This window comes from Octopus sinensis, linkage group LG24 (assembly GCF_006345805.1).
Source record: "Octopus sinensis linkage group LG24, ASM634580v1, whole genome shotgun sequence".
NCBI lineage: Eukaryota > Metazoa > Mollusca > Cephalopoda > Octopoda > Octopodidae > Octopus > Octopus sinensis.
Window position 1 is genome coordinate 9,953,427 of NC_043020.1, and position 22,042 is coordinate 9,975,468.

The 22,042-nt window shown below is 41.9% G+C and overlaps 1 protein-coding gene and 1 pseudogene across 4 annotated transcripts in view; one reads left to right on the top strand and one right to left on the bottom strand.

The window, feature by feature from the left end:
* LOC118767734 (testicular haploid expressed gene protein-like) overlaps window positions 1–22,042 on the bottom strand; it is an 80,806-nt gene that overhangs the window by 14,977 nt on the left and 43,787 nt on the right. For all 4 annotated transcript variants that reach the window (XM_036512790.1, XM_036512789.1, XM_036512787.1 and 1 more), the window contains exon 4: window positions 518–584. In XM_036512790.1, coding sequence (XP_036368683.1) covers window positions 518–584 — 67 coding nt within the window. The remainder of the gene's footprint in view (window positions 1–517; window positions 585–22,042) is intronic.
* Window positions 16,106–16,234, top strand: LOC115224141 (annotated as a pseudogene).

A 22,042-nucleotide genomic window follows, 5' to 3' on the forward strand; every position in this document is an offset into this window, starting at 1 on the left:
ATTCTCAAAATCTATTGAAACACCTTTCTGTTCATGAAATCCCCTTAAATCCCAATTTGACCTTCGTTTGCAAAAACAGGGAACGACATAATTTTTTTCCCTAGCATGCCTTGCTTTCCCTTGCTTAACGAGAGCATGCTAGATGAAAACTTAAGTGATCGTTATACAAAAACAGTTTGTTTGTTTATAATCCATGTGTGTAAATATGTCTAATCTTTGAGCTGTTTGCTGTCTAAAAGATAACGTGAAATATTACCTGACTTGGAAACAGGTGAGAGTGGATTGACATCAGGAAAGAGCACCTGGCTGAAAAAACACCTGCTTCAACAACATTTGGCAGATCGGAACTACATAACCATGTAAGCGTGACAAGAGGACATTAAGCGGATGATGATGAGGATGACAATGATGGTGGTGGTGGTGGTGGTGGTGGTGTTTAGCGGTTATTGTTGTTGGTGGTGGTGGTGGTGGTGGTGGTGGTGGAGTCACTGGTGTAAAGAAAAGAATTGAAACATACCTGGGTGGAACGTATCTTGAGTGTAATTGCTTGGATTGAGAGAGAACCATAAGTCTTTGAGACACCGCTGCAGATTGGAGAGAATGGTAGAGATGTAGTTGTGTTAGAAGTGGATCGTTACACATTTGTGTGGGTGGGTGGGTGTCTGGGTGTGTGAGAAAGTGTGTGTGTGTGTGTGTGCATGTGTGTGGTGAGTGTGTGTGTGTGTCCATGTGTGAGTGTGTGTGTCCATGTGTGTGAGTGTGTGTGTATGTGAATGTGTGTGTGCATGTGTGTGAGTGTGTGGGTGTGTATGTGAATGTGTGAGAGTGTGTGTGTGTGTGTGTGCATGTGTGTGGTGAGTGTGTGTGTGTGTGTCCATGTGTGAGTGTGTGTGTCCATGTGTGTGAGTGTGTGTGTATGTGAATGTGTGTGTGCATGTGTGTGAGTGTGTGGGTGTGTATGTGAATGTGTGAGAAAGTGTGTGTGTGTGTGTGTGCATGTGTGTGGTGAGTGTGTGTGTCCATGTGTGTGAGTGTGTGTGTATGTGAATGTGTGTGTGCATGTGTGTGAGTGTGTGGGTGTGTATGTGAATGTGTGAGAAAGTGTGTGTGTGTGTGTGCATGTGTGTGGTGAGTGTGTGTGTCCATGTGTGTGAGTGTGTGTGTATGTGAATGTGTGTGTGCATGTGTGTGAGTGTGTGGGTGTGTATGTGAATGTGTGAGAAAGTGTGTGTGTATGTGTGTGTATGTGTGAATATGTGAGAACGTGTATGCATAGCCATGTGTGTTTCTGAGACTGAGTGTGCCTCTCCTTGATGCTAACAGTGATATAAAACAATATCAACAAAGTACAGTCTTAAAGAGAAAGCCTTCGACAATCCAACCATGGTCAAAAACGACGAGACTCAAACAAACAAGCTGTTACTCAACAATTAGCCAGAAATGATTTTTAAAATGAGAATATCTTTATATATAAAACTGTAGTTGTGTGAGTGTCTGTCCCCTTCGATTTAGATTCCTAACTACTCCCACATTTTGCGGTGCAGTTTAACCAAATTCGGGTATCTTATAGTCGTGATTCATATCGAGCCCGTCTGAGTATTAGTGCGCGTCTACGATGAGTCTACGATTTTAAAAATAATTTAACATCATTTTTTATTCCATTTTAATGCATAATTTTTCGTGTGTCGATGGCGGCAGAGTTGGCGTCCACGCTTAAACACCTGCACCTGTGGGGAAGGGAGTGTAAGGAAATCAACGTCGTAATGCGCTGTCAAGGAGACCAGCGTTCTTTTAGAACAACGACTTCATGGCTTGAAGACACCAAAACAGAAATGGCTAAGAAAGCCCGAATTGGCATCTATAAGGGAAGTAACTCTCTAAAAATGCTTATATAGTTATTTCCCTTACAAACCCGAGCAACGCCGGGCAATACTGCTAGTCTTTATATATAAAAGTGAAGTTGTGTGTCTGTCTCCTACGATTTAGATTCCTAACTACTCCCACATTTTGCAGTGCAGTTTAACCAAATTCGGGTATCTTATAGTTGTGATTCATATTGAGCCCTTCTGGGTATTAGAGCGCATCTACGATGAGTCTACAATTTAAAAAAAAATTTACCATAATTTTTTCCCATTTTTAATGCAATTTTTTTTGCTATTATATAAGGGAAGTAACTCTCTAAAAATGCTTATATAGTTATTTCCCTTACAAACCCGAGCAACGCCGGGCGATACTGCTAGTCTGAAATAAACTCGATTGCTCTTACAAATGAGAATACTAAAAGTGAAACAGACTGCTCTCAAAAATTAAGTAAAAAAAAAACAGAAAAATAATCTAGAATCTTTGTCCAGTACCTGATCGATCCCAATGGTAGTCATGGAATGTGAAGGTGGGTGTATGGGCCATGCTTGTAATGCTGTGTGTGTGTGTGTGCCATCTGCAGTGGGAACAAAGACAGTTTTCTCTATGAAGGCCTTTTTTAGTTTATCCATTCATATGTGGGAAGCACTCCATCGGTTACGACGACGAGGGTTCCGGTTGATCCGAATCAACGGAACAGCCTGCTCGTGAAATTAACGTGTAAGTGGCTGAGCACTCCACAGACACGTGTACCCTTAACGTAGTTCTCGGGGATATTCAGCGTGACACAGAGAGTGACAAGGCCGACCCTTTGAAATACAGGTACAACAGAAACAGGAAGTAAGAGTGAGAGAAAGTTGTGGTGAAAGAGTACAGCAGGGATCACCACCATCCCCTGCAGGAGCATCGTGGAGCTTTTAGGTGTTTTCGCTCAATAAACACTCACAACGCCCGGTCTGGGAATCGAAACCGCGAGTCCGCTGCCCTAACCACTGGGCCATTGCGCCTCCACATCCATTCATATAGTGTCTTTACAACCATAAAGGTCTACAGCATTGTTGAGAGTATGGATGATGCAATCACTGTTGGACAATGTGCCCTTAAATATGGTTTCTGATTACAAATATCTTGGGTCATACATATCATCATCTGGAAAAGATTTTCTAACTAGAAAGGGTATGGCCTGGTCAGCCTGTAATGACATGCATAAGATCTGGTCATCAAATCTAAGTAGAGACTTCAAACTTGAAATCTTCAAAGCCACAGTCGAACCAATTCTACTATATGGCTCAGAAACCTGGACGTTATCAAAGAAGCTTGAGAGGCGGTTGGATGGAACCTACACTCGCCTCCTTATGAGAGCTCAAAATCTCTTGTGGAAGCGTCATCCAACCAAAATGCAAATATATGGGAAACTACCACCTGTGTCATCTCTTGTGAAAGGTAGGAGAGTCCAGTTTGCTGGACATTGTTGTAGAGCTGAAAACGAGGTAATTTCTCCTCTTCTCCTCTGGAAGCCATCTACTCGCAATACCAGAGAGCGCACACTTTCCTACCCTGATGTAATCTCCAGGGATACAGGCATCCAGCAACAGGACCTCCGTAATGCCATGATGGACTGTGAAGTCTGGCGTAGCATGGTAAACTCCATTGTCTCGACCACGGTCGAACAATGATGATGATGATGATGAAGGTCTATAGTGAAAAATTTGTCAGTGTGCAAAAGAAAATGGAAAGGACTTGCATATGGTGCTGTTAACAGAGGTTCAACAACATTGTTGCGCACAAAAACATGAGTCCAAGAAGAAAAGCTTCCTTCAAGGCAGAGCTAGAAATGCAATTGTCAAGCAGGTAAGAGGTTTTAAACAGGTGTGGTATATTCAAAATTGGTAAAGCTAAAAATTGTCGAGGATAAATTAAATTCATTATTGTTACTGAATATGTTATCATCATCATCATCATCATCATCATCATCATCATCATCATCATCATCATCATCTAACGTCCGTTTTCCATGCTGGCATGGGTTGGACGGTTTGACTAAGGCGGCGAGCTGGCAGAAATGTTAGCACGCCGGGCGAAATGCTTAGCGGTATTTCGTCTGCGTTACGTTGTGAGTTCAAATTCCGCTGAGGTCGACTTTGCCTTTCATCCTTTCGGGGTCGATAAATTAAGTACCAGTTACGCACTGGGGTCGATGTAATCGACTTAATACCTATGTCTGTCCTTGTTTGTCCTCTCTGTGTTTAGCCCCAAGTGGGTAGTAAAAAAATAGGTTTGACTAAGGTCTGGAGAGCCAGTGGCTGCACCAGGCTCCAACCTGATCTGGCAATGTTTCTACAGCTAGTCTTATTTAATTTCTGAATGGTTCTGCTGCCGTTTGTTTGTGTAGTTTGATTTCTTTATCCATCAATTTCTACTAAGATAGAGATGCAAGTAAAATTAATAATAAAGAAATGAAAATAAAATTTTGGAAACGGCAATTCCACCATAACCTATGTGGAAACCATGAGCATGCTTTCAAGGGAGATAATCAGAGAAAGACTTGAAAGTCAACATAAGATCGTAATACTTCATGTAAAGTAAATATAACAAATAATGCAGAATCCTTGTCCAGTTCCGGACTGATCCCAAAATCTAATCAGTTTGTGCCAGTCATGAGGCCAAGCATCCCTGAAAGTTTCATCCAAATCCATCCAGCAGTTCTTGAGATATCATGTCCATGGACAAACAAACAAACAAACATGACTGCAAACAATACCTCTGCCTTCGCTAAGGCAGAGTTAATAATAATAATAATAATCCTTTCTACTACAGGTACGAAGCCTGAAATCTTTGTGGGGGCAGTCAGTTAGACCGACCCCAGTATGCAACTGATACTTAATTTATCGACCCCCAAAAGGACGAAAGGCAAAGTCAGCCCCCAGCAGAATTTGAACTCAGAACGTAGTGACAGGTGAAATACCACTAAGCATTTCACCCGGTTTGCTTATGATTCTGCCAGCTCGCCGCCTTTTTGATAGTAGTAGTAGTAGTAGTAGTAGTAGTAGTAGTAGTAGTAGTGATAATGATGATGATCCTTTCTACAATAGGCACAAGGCCTGAAATGTGGGGGAGGGGACTAGTTGATTAAATCGACCCCCCTCCCCTATCCCCAGTGTTACACTGGTACTTAATTTATCGACCCCCGAAGGGATGAAAGGCAAAGTCAACCTCGCTGAAATTTGAACTCAGAATGTAAGGACAGACAAAATGCTGCTAAGTATCTTGCATGACATGTTGGTATAAAAGATGGGCTACAGCAAATATTCTGCTCAATACCACAGATTTGCTCGTCAGTTGTTTGACCATAACCAGTTGAGCATGTCCCTTAGTGGCTGACAATATGTGCATCTCTGATTATGAGCTGGAGTAGTGGGGGAGCATCATAGCCATCTGTTGAGAGGAATTTCTTTGGGGTTTGAATAATTCACTTCTGGAAACACGGGTGTTTCATTCAACATCCTTAAACAACCCTTATTCAGAGACCTTTTGAGCAGGATGAGCTACTTGACCTGAAGAAAATTCTAACTGGGCTCCACCTGCAAGGTCATATACTGTTTATCTTGATTTGAGATCACCATATCATGTACACATGATTGTGATACATGTGCCTGGTGTACTCTTATCAGACAGGTAGTCATGATGGTGTCGTATATTGTACCCCAGTGTCACATTGATGGCACATGTTGCTCTCTCACTCAATAACAATAGTAATAACAGTAATAGTAGTAGTAGTAATGGTGATGATAATAGTAGAGATAGTAATAATAATAATAATAATAATAATAATAATAATAATAATAGTAGTAATCATGATAAGAAAGTAGAAAACATCAGGTGCATGGTGAAGCTGTCAAGATAAAAGCACACACAAACATTGCCCTGTGTCAGTTTATCATCATCATCATTGTCCGACCGTGGTCGAGACAATGGAATATACTATGTTACACCAGACTTCACGGTCCATCATGGCATTACGGAGGTCCTGTTGCTGGATGCCCGTATCCCTGGAGATTACATCAGGGTAGGAGAGTGTGCGCACCCTCTGGTATCGCGAGCAGATGGCTTCCAGAGGAGAAGAGTAGAAATTACCTCGTTTTCAGCTCTACAACAATGTCCAGCAAACTGGACTCTTCTACCTTTCACAAGAGATGATACAGGTGGTAGTTTCCCATGTATTTGCATTTTGGTTGAATGACGCTTCCACGAGAGATTTTGAGCTCTCATAAGGAGGCGAGTGTAGGTTCCATCCAACCACCTCTCAAGCTTCTTTGATAACGTTCAGGTTTCTGAGCCATAGAGTAAAATTGGTTCTACTGTCAGTTTATGAGAGACATGAGTTTACACAGAAACTCTAGTGATAACAAACTAAATGAATCTGAGATTTTGAGCTCTCATAAGGAGGCGAGTGTAAGTTCCATCCAACCACTTCTCAAGCTTCTTTGATAACATCCAGGTTTCTGAGCCATAGAGTAGAATTGGTTCTACTGTCAGTTTATGAGAGACATGAGTTTACACAGAAACTCTAGTGATAACAAACTAAATGAATCTGAGATTTTGAGCTCTCATAAGGAGGCGAGTGTAAGTTCCATCCAACCACTTCTCAAGCTTCTTTGATAACATCCAGGTTTCTGAGCCATAGAGTAAAATTGGTTCTACTGTCAGTTTATGAGAGACATGAGTTTACACAGAAACTCTAGTGATAACAAACTAAATGAATCTGAGATTTCGAGCTCTCATAAGGAGGCGAGTGTAAGTTCCATCCAACCACTTCTCAAGCTTCTTTGATAACATCCAGGTTTCTGAGCCATAGAGTAAAATTGGTTCTACTGTCAGTTTATGAGAGACATGAGTTTACACAGAAACTCTAGTGATAACAAACTAAATGAATCTGAGATTTCGAGCTCTCATAAGGAGGCGAGTGTAAGTTCCATCCAACCACTTCTCAAGCTTCTTTGATAACATCCAGGTTTCTGAGCCATAGAGTAGAATTGGTTCTACTGTCAGTTTATGAGAGACATGAGTTTACACAGAAACTCTAGTGATAACAAACTAAATGAATCTGAGATTTTGAGCTCTCATAAGGAGGCAAGTGTAAGTTCCATCCAACCACCTCTCAAGCTTCTTTGATAACGTTCAGGTTTCTGAGCCATAGAGTAGAATTGGTTCTACTGTCAGTTTATGAGAGACATGAGTTTACACAGAAACTCTAGTGATAACAAACTAAATGAAGCTGGACCTTTAGGGAAGGCCTGTCTTTCAGCAGTGGCTTGGGAAGGAAATGCACAAGCAAAGAGAACAGAGTAGAAAATGAACCCAAAGTAAGGGGTGACAGAATACGTATGTTAGCACTTTGGGTGAAATAACAGAGGAGAAACAAGTGGACAAGGCTAATGTTATTAAAAGAAAAAAGTAGGTAATGAAATTGGAGATAGATGAGAGCAAGAGAGAACTAAGATAGAAATAAAACAGCCAAATAGGCGCAGGAGTGGCTGTGTGGTAAGTAGCTTGCTAACCAACCACATGGTTCCGGGTTCAGTCCCACTGCATGGCATCTTGGGCAAGTGTCTTCTGCTATAGCCCCGGGCCGACCGATGCCTTGTGAGTGGATTTGGTAGACGGAAACTGAAAGAAACCTGTCGTATATATGTATATATATATATATGTATGTGTGTGTGTGTTTGTGTGTCTGTGTTTGTCCCCCTAGCATTGCTTGACAACCGGGGCTGGTGTGTTTATGTCCCCGTCACTTAGCAGTTCGGCAAAAGAGACCGATAGAATAAGTACTGGGCTTACAAAGAATAAGTCCCGGGGTTGATTTGCTCGACTAAAGGCGGTGCTCCAGCATGGCTGCAGTCAAATGACTGAAACAAGTAAAAGAGTAAAGAGTAAGAGTAACTATAAGTGATATTCAAGCCAAAGAAGAGCCTACAAGACAGATAATAAATAGCACCACTGATCAGGAAGGGAAAACTGACACCAATGAATGAAATGAGGAAGATTAGAATTTGAATGAGTTGAAGGAAACAATGAATAAAGAAGAAAGAAAATGATTACCAGCATTAAAAAGTGCAAATAGAAGGAAGTTGCAAGATATTACTAGGAAAATCAATTCTGTTATTAGTAGGTTAGATAATATAAATTCTGTGGAGGCGCAATGGCCCAGTGGTTAGGGCAGTGGACTCGTGGTCATAGGATCGCGGTTTCGATTCCTAGACTGGGCGTTGTGAGTGTTTATTGAGCGAAAACACCTAAAAGCTCCACGAGGCTCCGGCAGGGGACGGTGGTGATCCCTGCTGTACTCTTTCACCACAACTTTCTCTCACTCTTACTTCCTGTTTCTGTTGTACCTGTACTTCAAAGGGTCGGCCTTGTCACTCTCTGCGTCACGCTGGATATCCCCGAGAACTACGTTAAGGGTACACGTGTCTGTGGAGTGCTCAGCCATTTACACGTTAATTTCACGAGCAGGCTGTTTCGTTGATTCGGATCAACTGGAACCCTCGTCGTCGTAACCGACGGAGTGCTTCCAAGATAATATAAAATATAGGTGACACTAACTTGGTGATTTATGTTGGAGGGGTGGTAATTACTAGAAGAATAGGTATTCGTCAATAAAAAAAGAAATAGGAAGCTGCAAAAAGAGATTACTCTTTTACTTATTTCAGTCATTTGACTGTGGCCATGCTGGAGCACCGCCTTTAGTCGAGCAAATCGACCCCAGGAATTATTCTTTGTAAGCCCAGTACTTATTCTATCAGTCTCTTTTGCTGAACCGCTAAGTTACAGGGACGTAAACACACCAGCATCGGTTGTCAAGCGATGCTAGGGGGACAAACACAGACACACAAACATATACACACACATACATCATCATCATCATCATCATCGTTTAACGTCCGTTTTCCGCGCTAGCACGGGTTGGACGGTTTCGACCGGGGTCTGCGGAGCTAGGGACTGCCCCAGGCTCCAGTCTAGTCTGGCAGTGTTTCTACAGCTGGATTCCCTTCCTAACGCCAACCACTCCGCGAGTGTAGTGGGTGTTTTTTACGTGCCACCTGCACAGGTGCCAGAGGGGTCTGGCGTCGGCCACGTTCGGATGGTGCTTTTTATGTGGGGGGGGACCCAGTGGGGAGGGGTGCACAGGTGCCAGAGGGGTCTGGCATCTATATATATATATATATATATATATATATATATATATATATATATATATATATACATATATACGACAGGCTTCTTTCAGTTTCCATCTACCAAATCCACTCACAAGGCTTTGTCGGCCCGAGGCTATAGCAGAAGACACTTGCCCAAGATGCCACGCAGTGGGACTGAACCCGGAACCATGTGGTTGGTTAGCAAGCTACTTACCACACTGCCACTCCTGTGCCTCTCTTTTACTCTTTTACTTATTTCAGTCATTTGACTGTGGCCATACTAGAGCACCGCCTTTAGTCGAGCAAATCGACCCCAGGACTTATTCATTGTAAGCCTGGTACTTATTCTATCGGTCTCTTTTGCCGAACCGCTAAGTTACAGGGACGTAAGCACACCAGCATCGGTTGTCAAGCGATGTTGCGGGGACAAACAAAGACACACAAACATATATACACATTAGAAAATAAAAGTGAAAACTTTAAGACAAGATCTGAGGAGAATAGAAACTTGAGAACAGGCCAAGTCAGGAAACAAGATTTAAATCTTCTCTTGCGAATGAATACTTAGTTGAAGAGAAAGGAAGAACTGAAACAGCATCTCATAGTCATAACAAGTAAACTTCTCAGATATCAGAAAGGAATAGATCAGTATCAACAGAGCAGAGATTTTATAGGCAAACTAGCAGTATCGCCCGGCGTTGCTCAGGTTTGTAAGGGAAATAACTATAAAGCATTTTTAGAGAGTTATAGCCAAAAAATAGCAAAAAAATGGAAAAACAATGATGGTAAATTTTTTTTTGAGAGTTAAAATGGTCGAGTTGCGTCCCCTAGACAGTCTGTGGTTTGTGTTTCTGATTCTCAACCCCATGTCGAATTTATCGATTTTTTTCAGAACTGGGGGAACTTTTCAAAATTTTCGCTGCGTTAGTTTTGAATTATGACATTGGGCTATGTGTGTGTCAAGTTTCATCAGAATCGGTTGAAAGCTGTGGTCAGGTTGAGGGTACAACCTGACAGACACACAGACACACAGACAGACAAACTGCCGTTTATATAGAGAGAGATAGTGTAGAAGAAAGTGCTGAAGATGAGAAGCCTAATAGAGAAGAAACAAGCAAGTCCTAGAGTGATATTTGAGTTAAGATAGTCAATCATAATGAAGATGCAGTGTGGTTAAAGAAAGTGAGGGAAGAAGTTGTTAGTAAGAAGCAACCAGATCTAAAACTAACTTACTGGAAGGATCAGATTTAGTTCAAGGGTATTGGTTAAGGCGGCGAGCTGGCAGAAACGTCAGCACGCCGGGCGAAATGCTTAGCGGTATTTCGTCCGCATTACGTTGTGAGTTCAAATTCCGCCAAGGTCGACTTTGCCTTTCATCCTTTCGGGGGTCGATAAATTAAGTACCAGTTACGCACTGGGGTCGATGTAATCGACTTAATACCTATGTCTGTCCTTGTTTGTCCCCTCTGTGTTTAGCCCCTTGTGGGTAATAAAGAAATAGGTATTTCGTCTGCGTTACGTTCTGAGTTCAAATTCCGCCGAGGACGACTTTGCCTTTCATCCTTTCGGGGGTCGATAAATTAAGTACCAGTTACGCACTGGGGTCGATGTAATCGACTTAATACCTATGTCTGTCCTTGTTTGTCCCCTCTGTGTTTAGCCCCTTGTGGGTAATAAAGAAATAGGTATTGGTTAAAAAAAATTTAGTATCATACACAGACTGTGGGAACAACTTCAGGATCACCATAATGGCAGAGTTGTACCTAGATGGAGAGAGCAGTACTTCTTATGAAAGACAAAAGCAAGGGCAATATAGCTAGTAACTCTAGACCAATCACTTACTTACCTATTTCTTTACTACCCACAAGGGGCTAAACACAGGGAGGACAAACAAAGACAGACAAATGGATTAAGTCGATTATATCGACCCCAGTGCATAACTGGTACTTAATTCATCAACCCCGATAAAGATGAAAGGCAAAGTCGACCTTGGCGGAATTTGAACTCAGAACGTAGCGGCAGACAAAATACCTATTTCTTTACTACTCACAAGGGGCTAAACATAGAGAGGACAAACAAGGACAGACAAATGGATTAAGTCGATTATATCGACCCCAGTGCGTAACTGGCACTTAATTTATCGACCCCGAAAGGATGAAAGGCAAAGTCGACCTCGGTGGAATTTGAACTCAGAACGTAGCGGCAGACAAAATACCTATTTCTTTACTACCCACAAGAGGCTAAATACAGAGAGGACAAACAAAGACAGACAAACGGATTAAGTCGATTATATCAACCCCAGTGCATAACTGGTACTTAATTTATTGACCCCGAAAGGATGAAAGGCAAAGTCGACCTCGGCGGAATTTGAACTCAGAACGTAGCGGCAGACAAAATACCTATTTCTTTACTACCCACATGGGGCTAAACACAGAGAGGACAAACAAGGACAGACAAACGGATTAAGTCGATTATATCGACCCCAGTGCGTAACTGGTACTTAATTCATCAACCCCGATAAAGATGAAAGGCAAAGTTGACCTTGGCGGAATTTGAACTCAGAACGTAGCGGCAGACGAAATACGGCTACGCATTTCACCAGTGTGCTAACGTTTCTACCAGCTCGCCGCCACACCAATCACTTGCCATTGGTGTGGAAGCGGTTAACAGAAATGCTCACAGGAAGCATTTATGGACACCTTGATAGCCAGAATTTACTTCCAGAAGAAAGGTTGCAGGAAGAAGGCCAGAGAAACACATGATCTATTACACATAAACAAAGCAGTCCTAAAAGAAGTGAAATATCATCATCATCACCATCATTTAACGTCTGTTTTCCATGCTAGCATGGGTTTGACGATTTGACTGAGGTCTGGCGAACCAGACTCCAATCTTGATCTGGAAGAGTTTCTACAGCTGGATGTCCTTCCTAACGCCAACCACTCCAAGAGTGTAGTAGGTGCTTTTACGTGCCACCGGCACGAGGGCCAGTTTGGTGGTACTGGCAACGGCCACACTCAAATGGTGTTTTTTACATGTCACCCGCATGGACAGATTATCCTCGTGGATAAGTGAATGTCTAAGTATATTCAGTATTGTAGACAACATATGAGAATTAATTAGCTATAATTAGGCGCAGGAGTGGCTGTGTGGTAAGTAGCTTGTTTACCAACCACATGGTTCCAGGTTCAGTCCCACTGCATGGCACATTGGGCAAGTGTCTTCTGCTATAGCCTCGGGCCGACCAAAGCCTTGTGAGTGGATTTGGTAGACGGAAACTGAAAAGAAGCCTGTTGTATATATGTATATATATATATATATATATGCGTGTATGTGTTTGTGTGTCTGTGTTTGTCCCCCTAGCATTGCTTGACAACCGATGCTGGTGTGTTTATGTCCCCGTTACTTAGCGGTTCGGCAAAAGAGACCGATAGAATAAGTACTGGGCTTACAAAAGAATAAGTCCCGGGGTCGAGTTGCTCAACTAAAGGCGGTGCTCCAGCATGGCCGCAGTCAAATGCCTGAAACAAGTAAAAGAGTAAAAGAGTAATAGCAAGAAGAAATCGAAAGGAGATCTCTATTCAAGTGATACAGCCTTATGGAAAGTTAACGTCAGGTCCAGAATTTTCTAGGGAGGCTTATTACCCCCTTTAATATTCGTATTGTTTAATCTCTGTCAGTTTAGTATAAGAAAGTCAAAGGCAGGGTATCAGTTTAGAGAAAATAAATGGAAAAATTGACTATTTACTCCACATGGATGATCTGAAGCTTTTTAGTAAGAAGAAAAAAAAAAGAGAGATTCCTTAGTACAAACCCTTCTTACAGACCCTTCAGCAAAGATATAAGAATGGAATTTGGCATATATAAGCTTTATTCTTTTTTTTATTCTTTTACTTGTTTTAGTCATTTGACTGCGGCCATGCTGGAGCACCGCCTTTAGTCGAGCAAATCGACCCCGGGACTTATTCTTTTGTAAGCCCAGTACTTATTCTATCAGTCTCTTTTGCCGAACCGCTAAGTGACGGGGACGTAAACACACCAGCATCGGTTGTCAAGCAATGCTAGGGGGACAAACACAAACACACAAACACACACACACACATATATATATATATACATATATACGACAGGCTTCTTTCAGTTTCCGTCTATCAAATCCACTCACAAGGCATTGGTCGGCCCAAGGCTATAGCAGAAGACACTTGCCCAAGGTGCCACGCAGTGGGAATGAACCCGGAACCATGTGGTTGGTTAGCAAGCTACTTACCACACAGCCACTCCTGCGCCTATGAATTGAAACCTCCACCTTACATTCATTACTATTTACCAACACCTTTGCCCACAAGGCCACCAAGTGTGAAATATTAGTCATAAAAAAGGGACAGGTAGTCAGCAGTGAAGGCATTCAATTACCAGATGGCCAGACATTAAAATCGCTGAAAGAAGCAGAAAGTTATAAGTATCTAGAAGTATTAGAATCTGACTGAGTAGAGTAGTTAGGAGCACTCCGTCGGTTACGACGATGAGGGTTCCGGTTGATCCGAATCAACGGAACAGCCTGCTCGTGAAATTAACGTGTAAGCGGCTGAGCACTCCACAGACACGTGTACCCTTAACGTAGTTCTCGGGGATATTCAGCATGACACAGAGAGTGACAAGGCCGACCCTTTGAAATACAGGTACAACAGAAACAGGAAGTAAGAGTGAGAGAAAGTTGTGGTGAAAGAGTACAGCAGGGATCACCACCATCCCCTGCCGGAGCCTCGTGGAGCTTTTAGGTGTTTTCGCTTAATAAACACTCACAACACCCGGTCTGGGAATCGAAACCGCGATCCTATGACCGCGAGTCCGCTGCCCTAACCACTGGGCCAGTAGGAGACTGTAGAATTAGTTAGAGTAGATATGGCCTCCTATGTAGGTAATAGGGAGAAAATTTTATCAAGAGCTGGTAGAGTAACAATAGGAGATAGGGAAACCAAAAAGTCAAATGAGGTTAAAAACTAAGAAAAAGAAGCAAGATTATTTGAATGACATGAGAAGGTTTTGCATGATAGACTCCCAAAGATAGCTGCAGGAAGTAGTAATAGTGAGAGATGATTGTGATTGCAGAAAGGAAGGCTGAAAAGGGAGACAGAAAAATTATTAGTAGCAGTACAAGATCAAGCATTGAGGACTAACTGGATAAAAGTCAAGATAACAAAAACCAGGTAGATTCCCAATGTAGGTGACATAGATCAAAGGAGGAAAGTGTTATTCATGTAGCTAGTGAATGTAGTATGCAGACAGAAAGAATACAAGAAAAAACATGATGACCTAGGAAGAATTATCCACTGGAAGTTATGTAGAAAGCTAGGATTTGACCATACTGAGAAGTGCTAAGAATTGTGAAGATTGTGACCTCCTTAGGTCATGAATGACCATGGAATTGCACCTAGAAAGTTACCCTCCGAGGTGCAAGTCTGGGCAAGGTTGTTTATGGAAGACCAGCAGTCGCTCACGCATACCAGCCTCCCTTCTCCACGCCACCGATGTTATCCAAGGGAAAGGCAAAGGGGCCGATACAGCTTGGCACCAGTAACGTCACTGCTCATTTATTAACATGCTAGTGGCTGAGCACTCCACAGACACGTGTACCCTTAACGTAGTTCTCGGGGAGATTCAGTGTGACACAGAGTGTGACAAGGCCAGCCCATTGAAATACAGGTACAGCAGAAACAGGAAGAAAGGGTGAGAGAAAGTTGTGGTGAAAGAGTACAGTAGGGTTCACCACCACCCCCTGCCGGAGCCTCGTGAAGCTTTAGGTGTTTTCGCTCAATAAGCACTCACAATGCCCGGTCTGGGAATCGAAACCGCGATCCTACAACTGCGAGTCTACTGCCCTAACCACTGGGCCATTGCGCGTCCACAGTGCTAAGAATATGAACCTAGTTATGTGCCAGAAAGTAAGAAATATAAGATGTGCGATTTTAACATTCAAACTGACAAAGTAATAGAAGCTAGAAGGCCTGGTTCAGCAGTAGTAATCAAAGAAAGCAGAAAGTACCAGGTAACTGATTTCACAGCCCCAAGTGATAAGAGGGTCAATATGAGAAGAATAGAGTAAATAGCAGAGTAACAGGACCTAGCCATTGAGTTATAGGGACCATGGAAAGTACAGGTAAAATGTATCTCTAGCTAGAGGTGCATTAGGAACTATCCCTAAAAGTTCGAACAGGTAAATAGAGGAAATAGGCATAAAACCTAGTTTAGTGTAACCCCAGAAAAGAATGTTATTAGGGGCAGATAGGGTACTTAAGAAGGTTCTTGGCATCTAAGGTTACTTTTTTTGTAGCCTGATGTTAGGAGTTATTTTTTTCCAAGTCTAATCTGTTGTTTGTATATGAAATAATAATAAAAATGGTTTCAAATTTTGGTACCGGGCCAGGAATTTTAATGGAAGGGTTAAGTCAATTACATCAATCCCAGTGTTCAACTGGTACTTATTTTTATTTCTTTATTGCCCACAAGGGGCTAAACATAGAGGGGACAAACAAGGACATTAAGTCGATTACATCGACCCCAGTGCGTAACTGGTACTTAATTTATCGACCCTGAAAGGATGAAAGGCAAAGTCGACCTCGGCGGAATTTGAACTCAGAACGTAACACCAGACGAAATATGGCTACGCATTTTGCCCAGCGTGCTAACGTTTCTGCCAGCTCGCCGCCCTTATTCTACTGATTCTACAAAGGATGAAAGTCAAACCTGACCCCAGCGGTATTTGAATCTAGAATGTAAAGTATTTTGCCCAAAATGCCAATATGCCAGGTTGCCACCACCATTGATGATGATGATGATGATGATGATGATGATGATGGTGGTGGTGATTTCTTTTCTTGGCCACAAGGGCCTAAGACATGGGGGACAATATCGAGGGATAAGTTACAGCACAAAAAATTACAAAAAATGTAGGGTTAACATCAATCAAGGGGAGATGCTACCACGTTAAAGAATACATAATAGAAAGTAGGGAAATAATAAATAAGAGTGGCTGTGTGGTAAGTAGCTTGTTTGCGCAGAGGCGGTACCATAGCCAATGAGGGTTATCTGAGGCGTGGTTATTGCTAGTTGAAAGTAGCTTGTTTACCAACCACGTGGTTCTGGGTTCAGTCCTACTGCGTGGCACCTTGGGCAAGTGTCTTCTACTATATCCTCGGGCCGACCAAAGCCTTATGAGTGGATTTGGTAGACGGAAACTGAAAGAAGCCCGTCGTATATATGTATATATATATGTGTGTCTGTGTTTATCCCCCTAGCATTGCTTGACAACCGATGCCGGTGTGTTTACGTCCCCGTCACTTAGCGGTTCGGCAAAAATAGACTGATAGAATAAGTACTGGGCTTACAAAGAATAAGTCCTGGGGTTGATTTGCTCGACTAAAGGCGGTGCTCCAGCATGGCCGCAGTCAAATGACTGAAACAAGTAAAAGAGTAAAAGAGTAACTAAATAAATAAATAATTAGAATCCCCAATAGCAAGGCAGTCCACTTAGGGTAATCCGCAGTAAACCCCACACAAAAATCCCAGATTACTCTGCCATCCCCAAGGCATGGAAAGTGCCCTCTTCCAGTTTCTTCCCTCCTACTTAGAAAAGCATATTCAGAGTAGATCCTTTCAGCCTCACCAGTCCTGCTACTCTCTTTTACTCTTTTACTCTCTTTTACTTGTTTCAGTCATTTGACTGCGGCCATGCTGGAGCACCGCCTTTAATCGAGCAACTCGACCCCGGGACTTATTCTTTTTGTAAGCCCAGTACTTATTCTATCGGTCTCTTTTTGCCGAATTGCTAAGTAATGGGGACGTAAACACACCAGCATCGGTTGTCAAGCAATGCTAGGGGGACAAACACAGACACAAACACGCATATATATATATATATATATATATATATATATATATATACATATATACGACGGGCTTCTTTCAGTTTCCGTCTACCAAATCCACTCACAAGGCTTTGGTCGGCCCGAGGCTATAGCAGAAGACACTTTGCCCAAGATGCCACGCAGTGGGACTGAACCCAGAACCATGTGGTTGGTTAGCAAGCTACTTACCACACAGCCACTCCTGCGCCTGTCAACTACCTATTAATAAACACACTAGAAGGCAGCACCTCGATCTCGATTCTCACCTTCCTCTTCAAATAATATCAAAAGAAATTGATGAGAGCTTCATCAGATAGGAATGTGTCTGTCTTCAAACTGTTCAGACGGATCCACCACACAGCTTTTTTCGAAACAGCCACTAAGCAGAGAAAGATTTGCCTTCCTTCTCTGCTAAGTGAAGGTGGTGCATCGATCTTCACTATACACTTGGTAGACGGCTGAATTCGTCTTACACACAACAACTGTTCCACACAATCCCACAACTCTCTAATGCAGTGGTTTTCAACCAGGGTTCCGCCAGTACAGTCCAGGGGTTCCACAAGAAGTTACAAAACTGCTAAAATAGCAGTAATTTTTAATTCTCCTGTACAGATATGTGTGCATAAGACTATTAAATTATTGCACAGGGGTTCCTCGAGCCAGTGGAATGTTTCCTTGGGGTTCCGCTCCAGCAAAAAGGTTGAAAAGCACTGACATAGACAAACAGACACACATTCTAATATCTAAATCAATGCAAAGACATGCAGACACACACATTAATACAGTGGTTTTCAAACAGGGTTCCGCAGAACCTTAGGGTTCCACCAGCACAGTCCAGGGGTTCCGCAAGAAGTTACAAAACTGCTAAAATCAGCAGTAATTTTTAATTCTCCTGTGCAGATATGTGTGTATAAGACTATTAAATTATTGCACAGGGGTTCCTCGAGCCAGTGGAATGTTTCCCTGGGGTTCCGCTCCAGCAAAAAGTTTGAAAAAGCACTGCTCTAATGCAATACCAAGTACTGGCTCTCATGGCTTCTGATCTTAACTGATTGTAAGTGTTATCGTACATATTTTGTCTTGGTATAGAAAAGATGGTCTTCAATACTACAGATGCTCAATACCACAGATTTGCTTGTTAGTTGCTTGACCATAACCAGTTGGACATGTCCCTTAGTGGCTGATAATATGTGCATCTCTGATCATGAGCAGAAGTAGTGGGAGAACATCCTTAAACAACCTTTAACCAGGGACCTTTTGAGCAGGATGGGCTACCCAACTAGAAGAAAATTTTAACAAGGCACCCCACCCACAAGGTCATGTGCTGTTTATCTTGATATAAGATTACCATGTCGCACAAATGTGATGCATGTGCCTGGTGTACCCTTATCAAACAGGTCGTCATGATAGGTATATTGGGTCTTGTATATTGTATTAGCTAAACAAGGAGGCGCAATGGCCCAGTGGTTAGGGCAGCGGACTCGCGGTCATAGGATCGCGGTTTCGATTCCCAGACCGGGTGTTGTGAGTGTTTATTGAGCGAAAAACACCTAAAAAGTTCCACGAGGCTCCGGCAGGGGATGGTGGCGATCCCTGCTGCACTCTTTCACCACAACTTTCTCTCACTCTTACTTCCTGTTTCTGTTGTACCTGTATTTCAAGGGGCCGGCCTTGTCACTCTCTGTGTCACGCTGAATATCCCCGAGAACTACGTTAAGGGTGCACGTGTCTGTGGAGTGCTCAGCCACTTACACGTTAATTTCACGAGCAGGCTGTTCCGTTGATTCGGATCAACCGGAACCCTCGTCATCGTAAATGACGGAGTGCTTCCATCCATCCATTAGCTAAACAAGTAAATATATAATTTCTAGTCTAATATATTTTGAATTATTATACTTTTTCTAAAAATCTTCTCTATTGGTGTTAACTAGCTACACATACTTCACCATAGTATTAGTAATTAAGCTATTTTATTTCCTTTTTTTTTTCTATGGTGTTCTGCCCAACTTGATTGTTATTTTATTTCTTTATTATTTTATAATTAGCCTTTATTTATTTATAAAATTAATCTAATTATTGTATCTCTATAAATTCATACTTAGCTTATATAAAACTATACTGGTAAAAAAACCGCTTAGATTATAATTTAATTAATATATAATTAGCATGTTCCTTTACCTCAATACTCCTTTATTAATACCAGTATATACCAATTAATCAATATTCACAGATACCATCTGATGAGTTAGTATTTAAGTGTACAATACTCTTTTACTCTTTTACTCTTTTACTTGTTTCAGTCATTGGACTGCGGCCATGCTGGAGCACTGCCTTTAGTCGAGCAAATCGACCCCGGGACTTATTCTTTGTAAGCCTAGTACTTATTCTATCAGTCTCTTTTGCCGAACCGCTAAATGACGGGGACGTAAACGCACCAGCACCGGTTGTCAAGCAATGCTAGGGGGACAAACACAGACACACAAACACACACACATATATATATATACATATATACGACAGGCTTCTTTCAGTTTCCGTCTACCAAATCCACTCACAAGGCATTGGTCGGCCCGTGGCTATAGCAGAAGACACTTGTCCAAGATGCCACGCAGTGGGACTGAACCCGGAACCATGTGGTTGGTTAGCAAGCTACTTACCACACAGCCACTCCTATGCGTGGCAGCTTGGGCAAGTGTCTTCTACTATAGCCCCGGGCTGACCAATGCCTTGTGAGTGGATTTGGTAGACGGAAACTGAAAGAAGCCTGTTGTATATATGTATATGTATATGTATGTGTGTGTGTTTGTGTGTCTGTGTTTGTTCCCCTAGCATTGCTTGCCAACCGATGCTGGTGTGTTTACGTCCCCGTCACTTAGCAGTTCGGCAAAAAGAGACCGATAGAATAAGTACTGGGCTTACAAAAAGAATAAGTCCTGGGGTCGAGTTGCTCGACTAAAGGCGGTGCTCCAGCATGGCCGCAGTCAAATGACTGAAACAAGTAAAAGAGTAAAAGAGAAAGAGAGAGTAAAAGTTGGCAGGCGTAAAGAATGTGGACTGCACCCGCTTTTGTTATTTATTTATTTATTTTTACAGAATCCCCCATTTTCGAGTATGGAGATTCTGTTTTCCGCAAAAAAAAAAAAATGGCATTTTAAAATTTTAATATCCCCCCACCCCAACCCAAATTCCTCAGTTTTCACTTATTTTTCAGAAATTCTTTTTTACAATCATAATCTCTGTATTTTTATACATCATCATCATCATCATCATCTAGCATCCGCTTTCCATGCTAGCATGGGTTGGACGGTTCAAATGGGGTCTGGGAAGCCAGAAGGCTGCATCAAGCCCAGTCTGATCTGGCAGTGTTTCTACGGCTGGATGCCCTTCCTAACGCCAACCACTCCGTGAGTGCTTTTTACGTACATATTTCACAAAAAAAAAAAAAATTCCTCAAAAGAGTGAAAATTGAAGAATTTGGGCAGGTGAGGTGGGGGAATTAAAATTCTAAAATGCCTTCTTTTTTTTTTTTTTTTTTTTTTTTTGCAGAACCAGAATTTCGAAAATGGGAGATTCTGTAAAAAAAAAAATAACGAAAGGGGGTGCGGCCCACATTCTTTACATCTGCCCAAAAGTCTACAAAAAAGAAAAGATCAAAAGAAAGTATGTTTAACTCTTTAGCATTCAAACCACCCATATCTAGCCAAAATATTTGACCTGTTTTATATTGAAACCGGCCAGATCCAGCCACTCACCTCAGCCCTACAATGCCATTTTAAAACTAAACAACCAGGAGTGGCCGTGTGGTAAGTAGCTTGCTTACCAACCACATGGTTCCAGGTTCAGTCGCACTGCGTGGTATCTTGGGCAAGTCTCTTCTACTATAGCCTCGGGCCGACCAAAGCCTTGTGAGTGGATCTGGTAGACAGAAACTGAAAAGAAGCCCGCCATATATATATATATAATAAACCTTTACATATATAAATAACGTGAAATACACGAAGGGACGAACATAAGAGACAGACGGGTCATTCAAAGCCTTCGTTCTTCAGTCAGAAACCGATTCATCATCGCAGATTTCGGCTGTTTAATTCTGAGATCTGCTCTGAATATATATATATATATGTATGTATATATATATGTATATATTTATATATATATTATATGTAGAAAAATACAAACTGGGACAAGAACGTAAAACATTTAAAAGACGATACAAAAAACACGGACGGGACATTCGAAGCCTTCAATCTTCAGTCAAGAACCGGATCAAACTAGCAATTTCGGCTGATTAATCTTGAAATCGCTCCGATCCGGCCAGCCCCAAGGAAAAACTAAGCTACGAGCATTAGATTTCTTGGAAGAAGGATCGGACAGAAAAACGGACGATGTTACATGAATATAAAATACAAAAAACAATAATGGTAAAAACAGGACAAAAACAGCGGGTGTGTTACGACTAATAAACAGTACAACAAGTTTAGCTGGTGTATTTTGAAATAATGCCTTTATCAGCAGACAAAGACAACAGATGTTCTCACAGCAGTGGTTGGAGGCCAAAAGGCTGATTTTGACCAGCGGTCACATGACAGAAGAGAGAGAAAAGAAAGGGGGCAAAGGAAACAAAGAGACAGAGAAAGAAGGAATTAAAGAGGGGAGAAGAAAGAGTGCGTGCCAAGGAGGGCGAGTGAGTGCAAGGTGAGAAAGACAGAGAATTGTGAGAGAGTGGGGGGAAGAGTAGACCAAAGAATCAGAGGCGAGAAAAGAGAAAAGGAGGAGAAGTAGAGAGAGAGAGAGAGAGAAGGGGACAGATCAAAGTAGAGTGCAAAGTGTGAAAGGCAGAGAAATGTAGGAGAGAGAGACAGTGTGTAGAGTCATACCAAATTTACAGGAATATGTATATACATATATATATATATATATATATATTATATATGTATGTATATATATATGTATATATTTATATATATATTATATGTAGAAAAATACAAACTGGGACAAGAACGTAAAACATTAAAAGACGATACAAAAAACACGGACGGGACATTCGAAGCCTTCAATCTTCAGTCAAGAACCGGATCA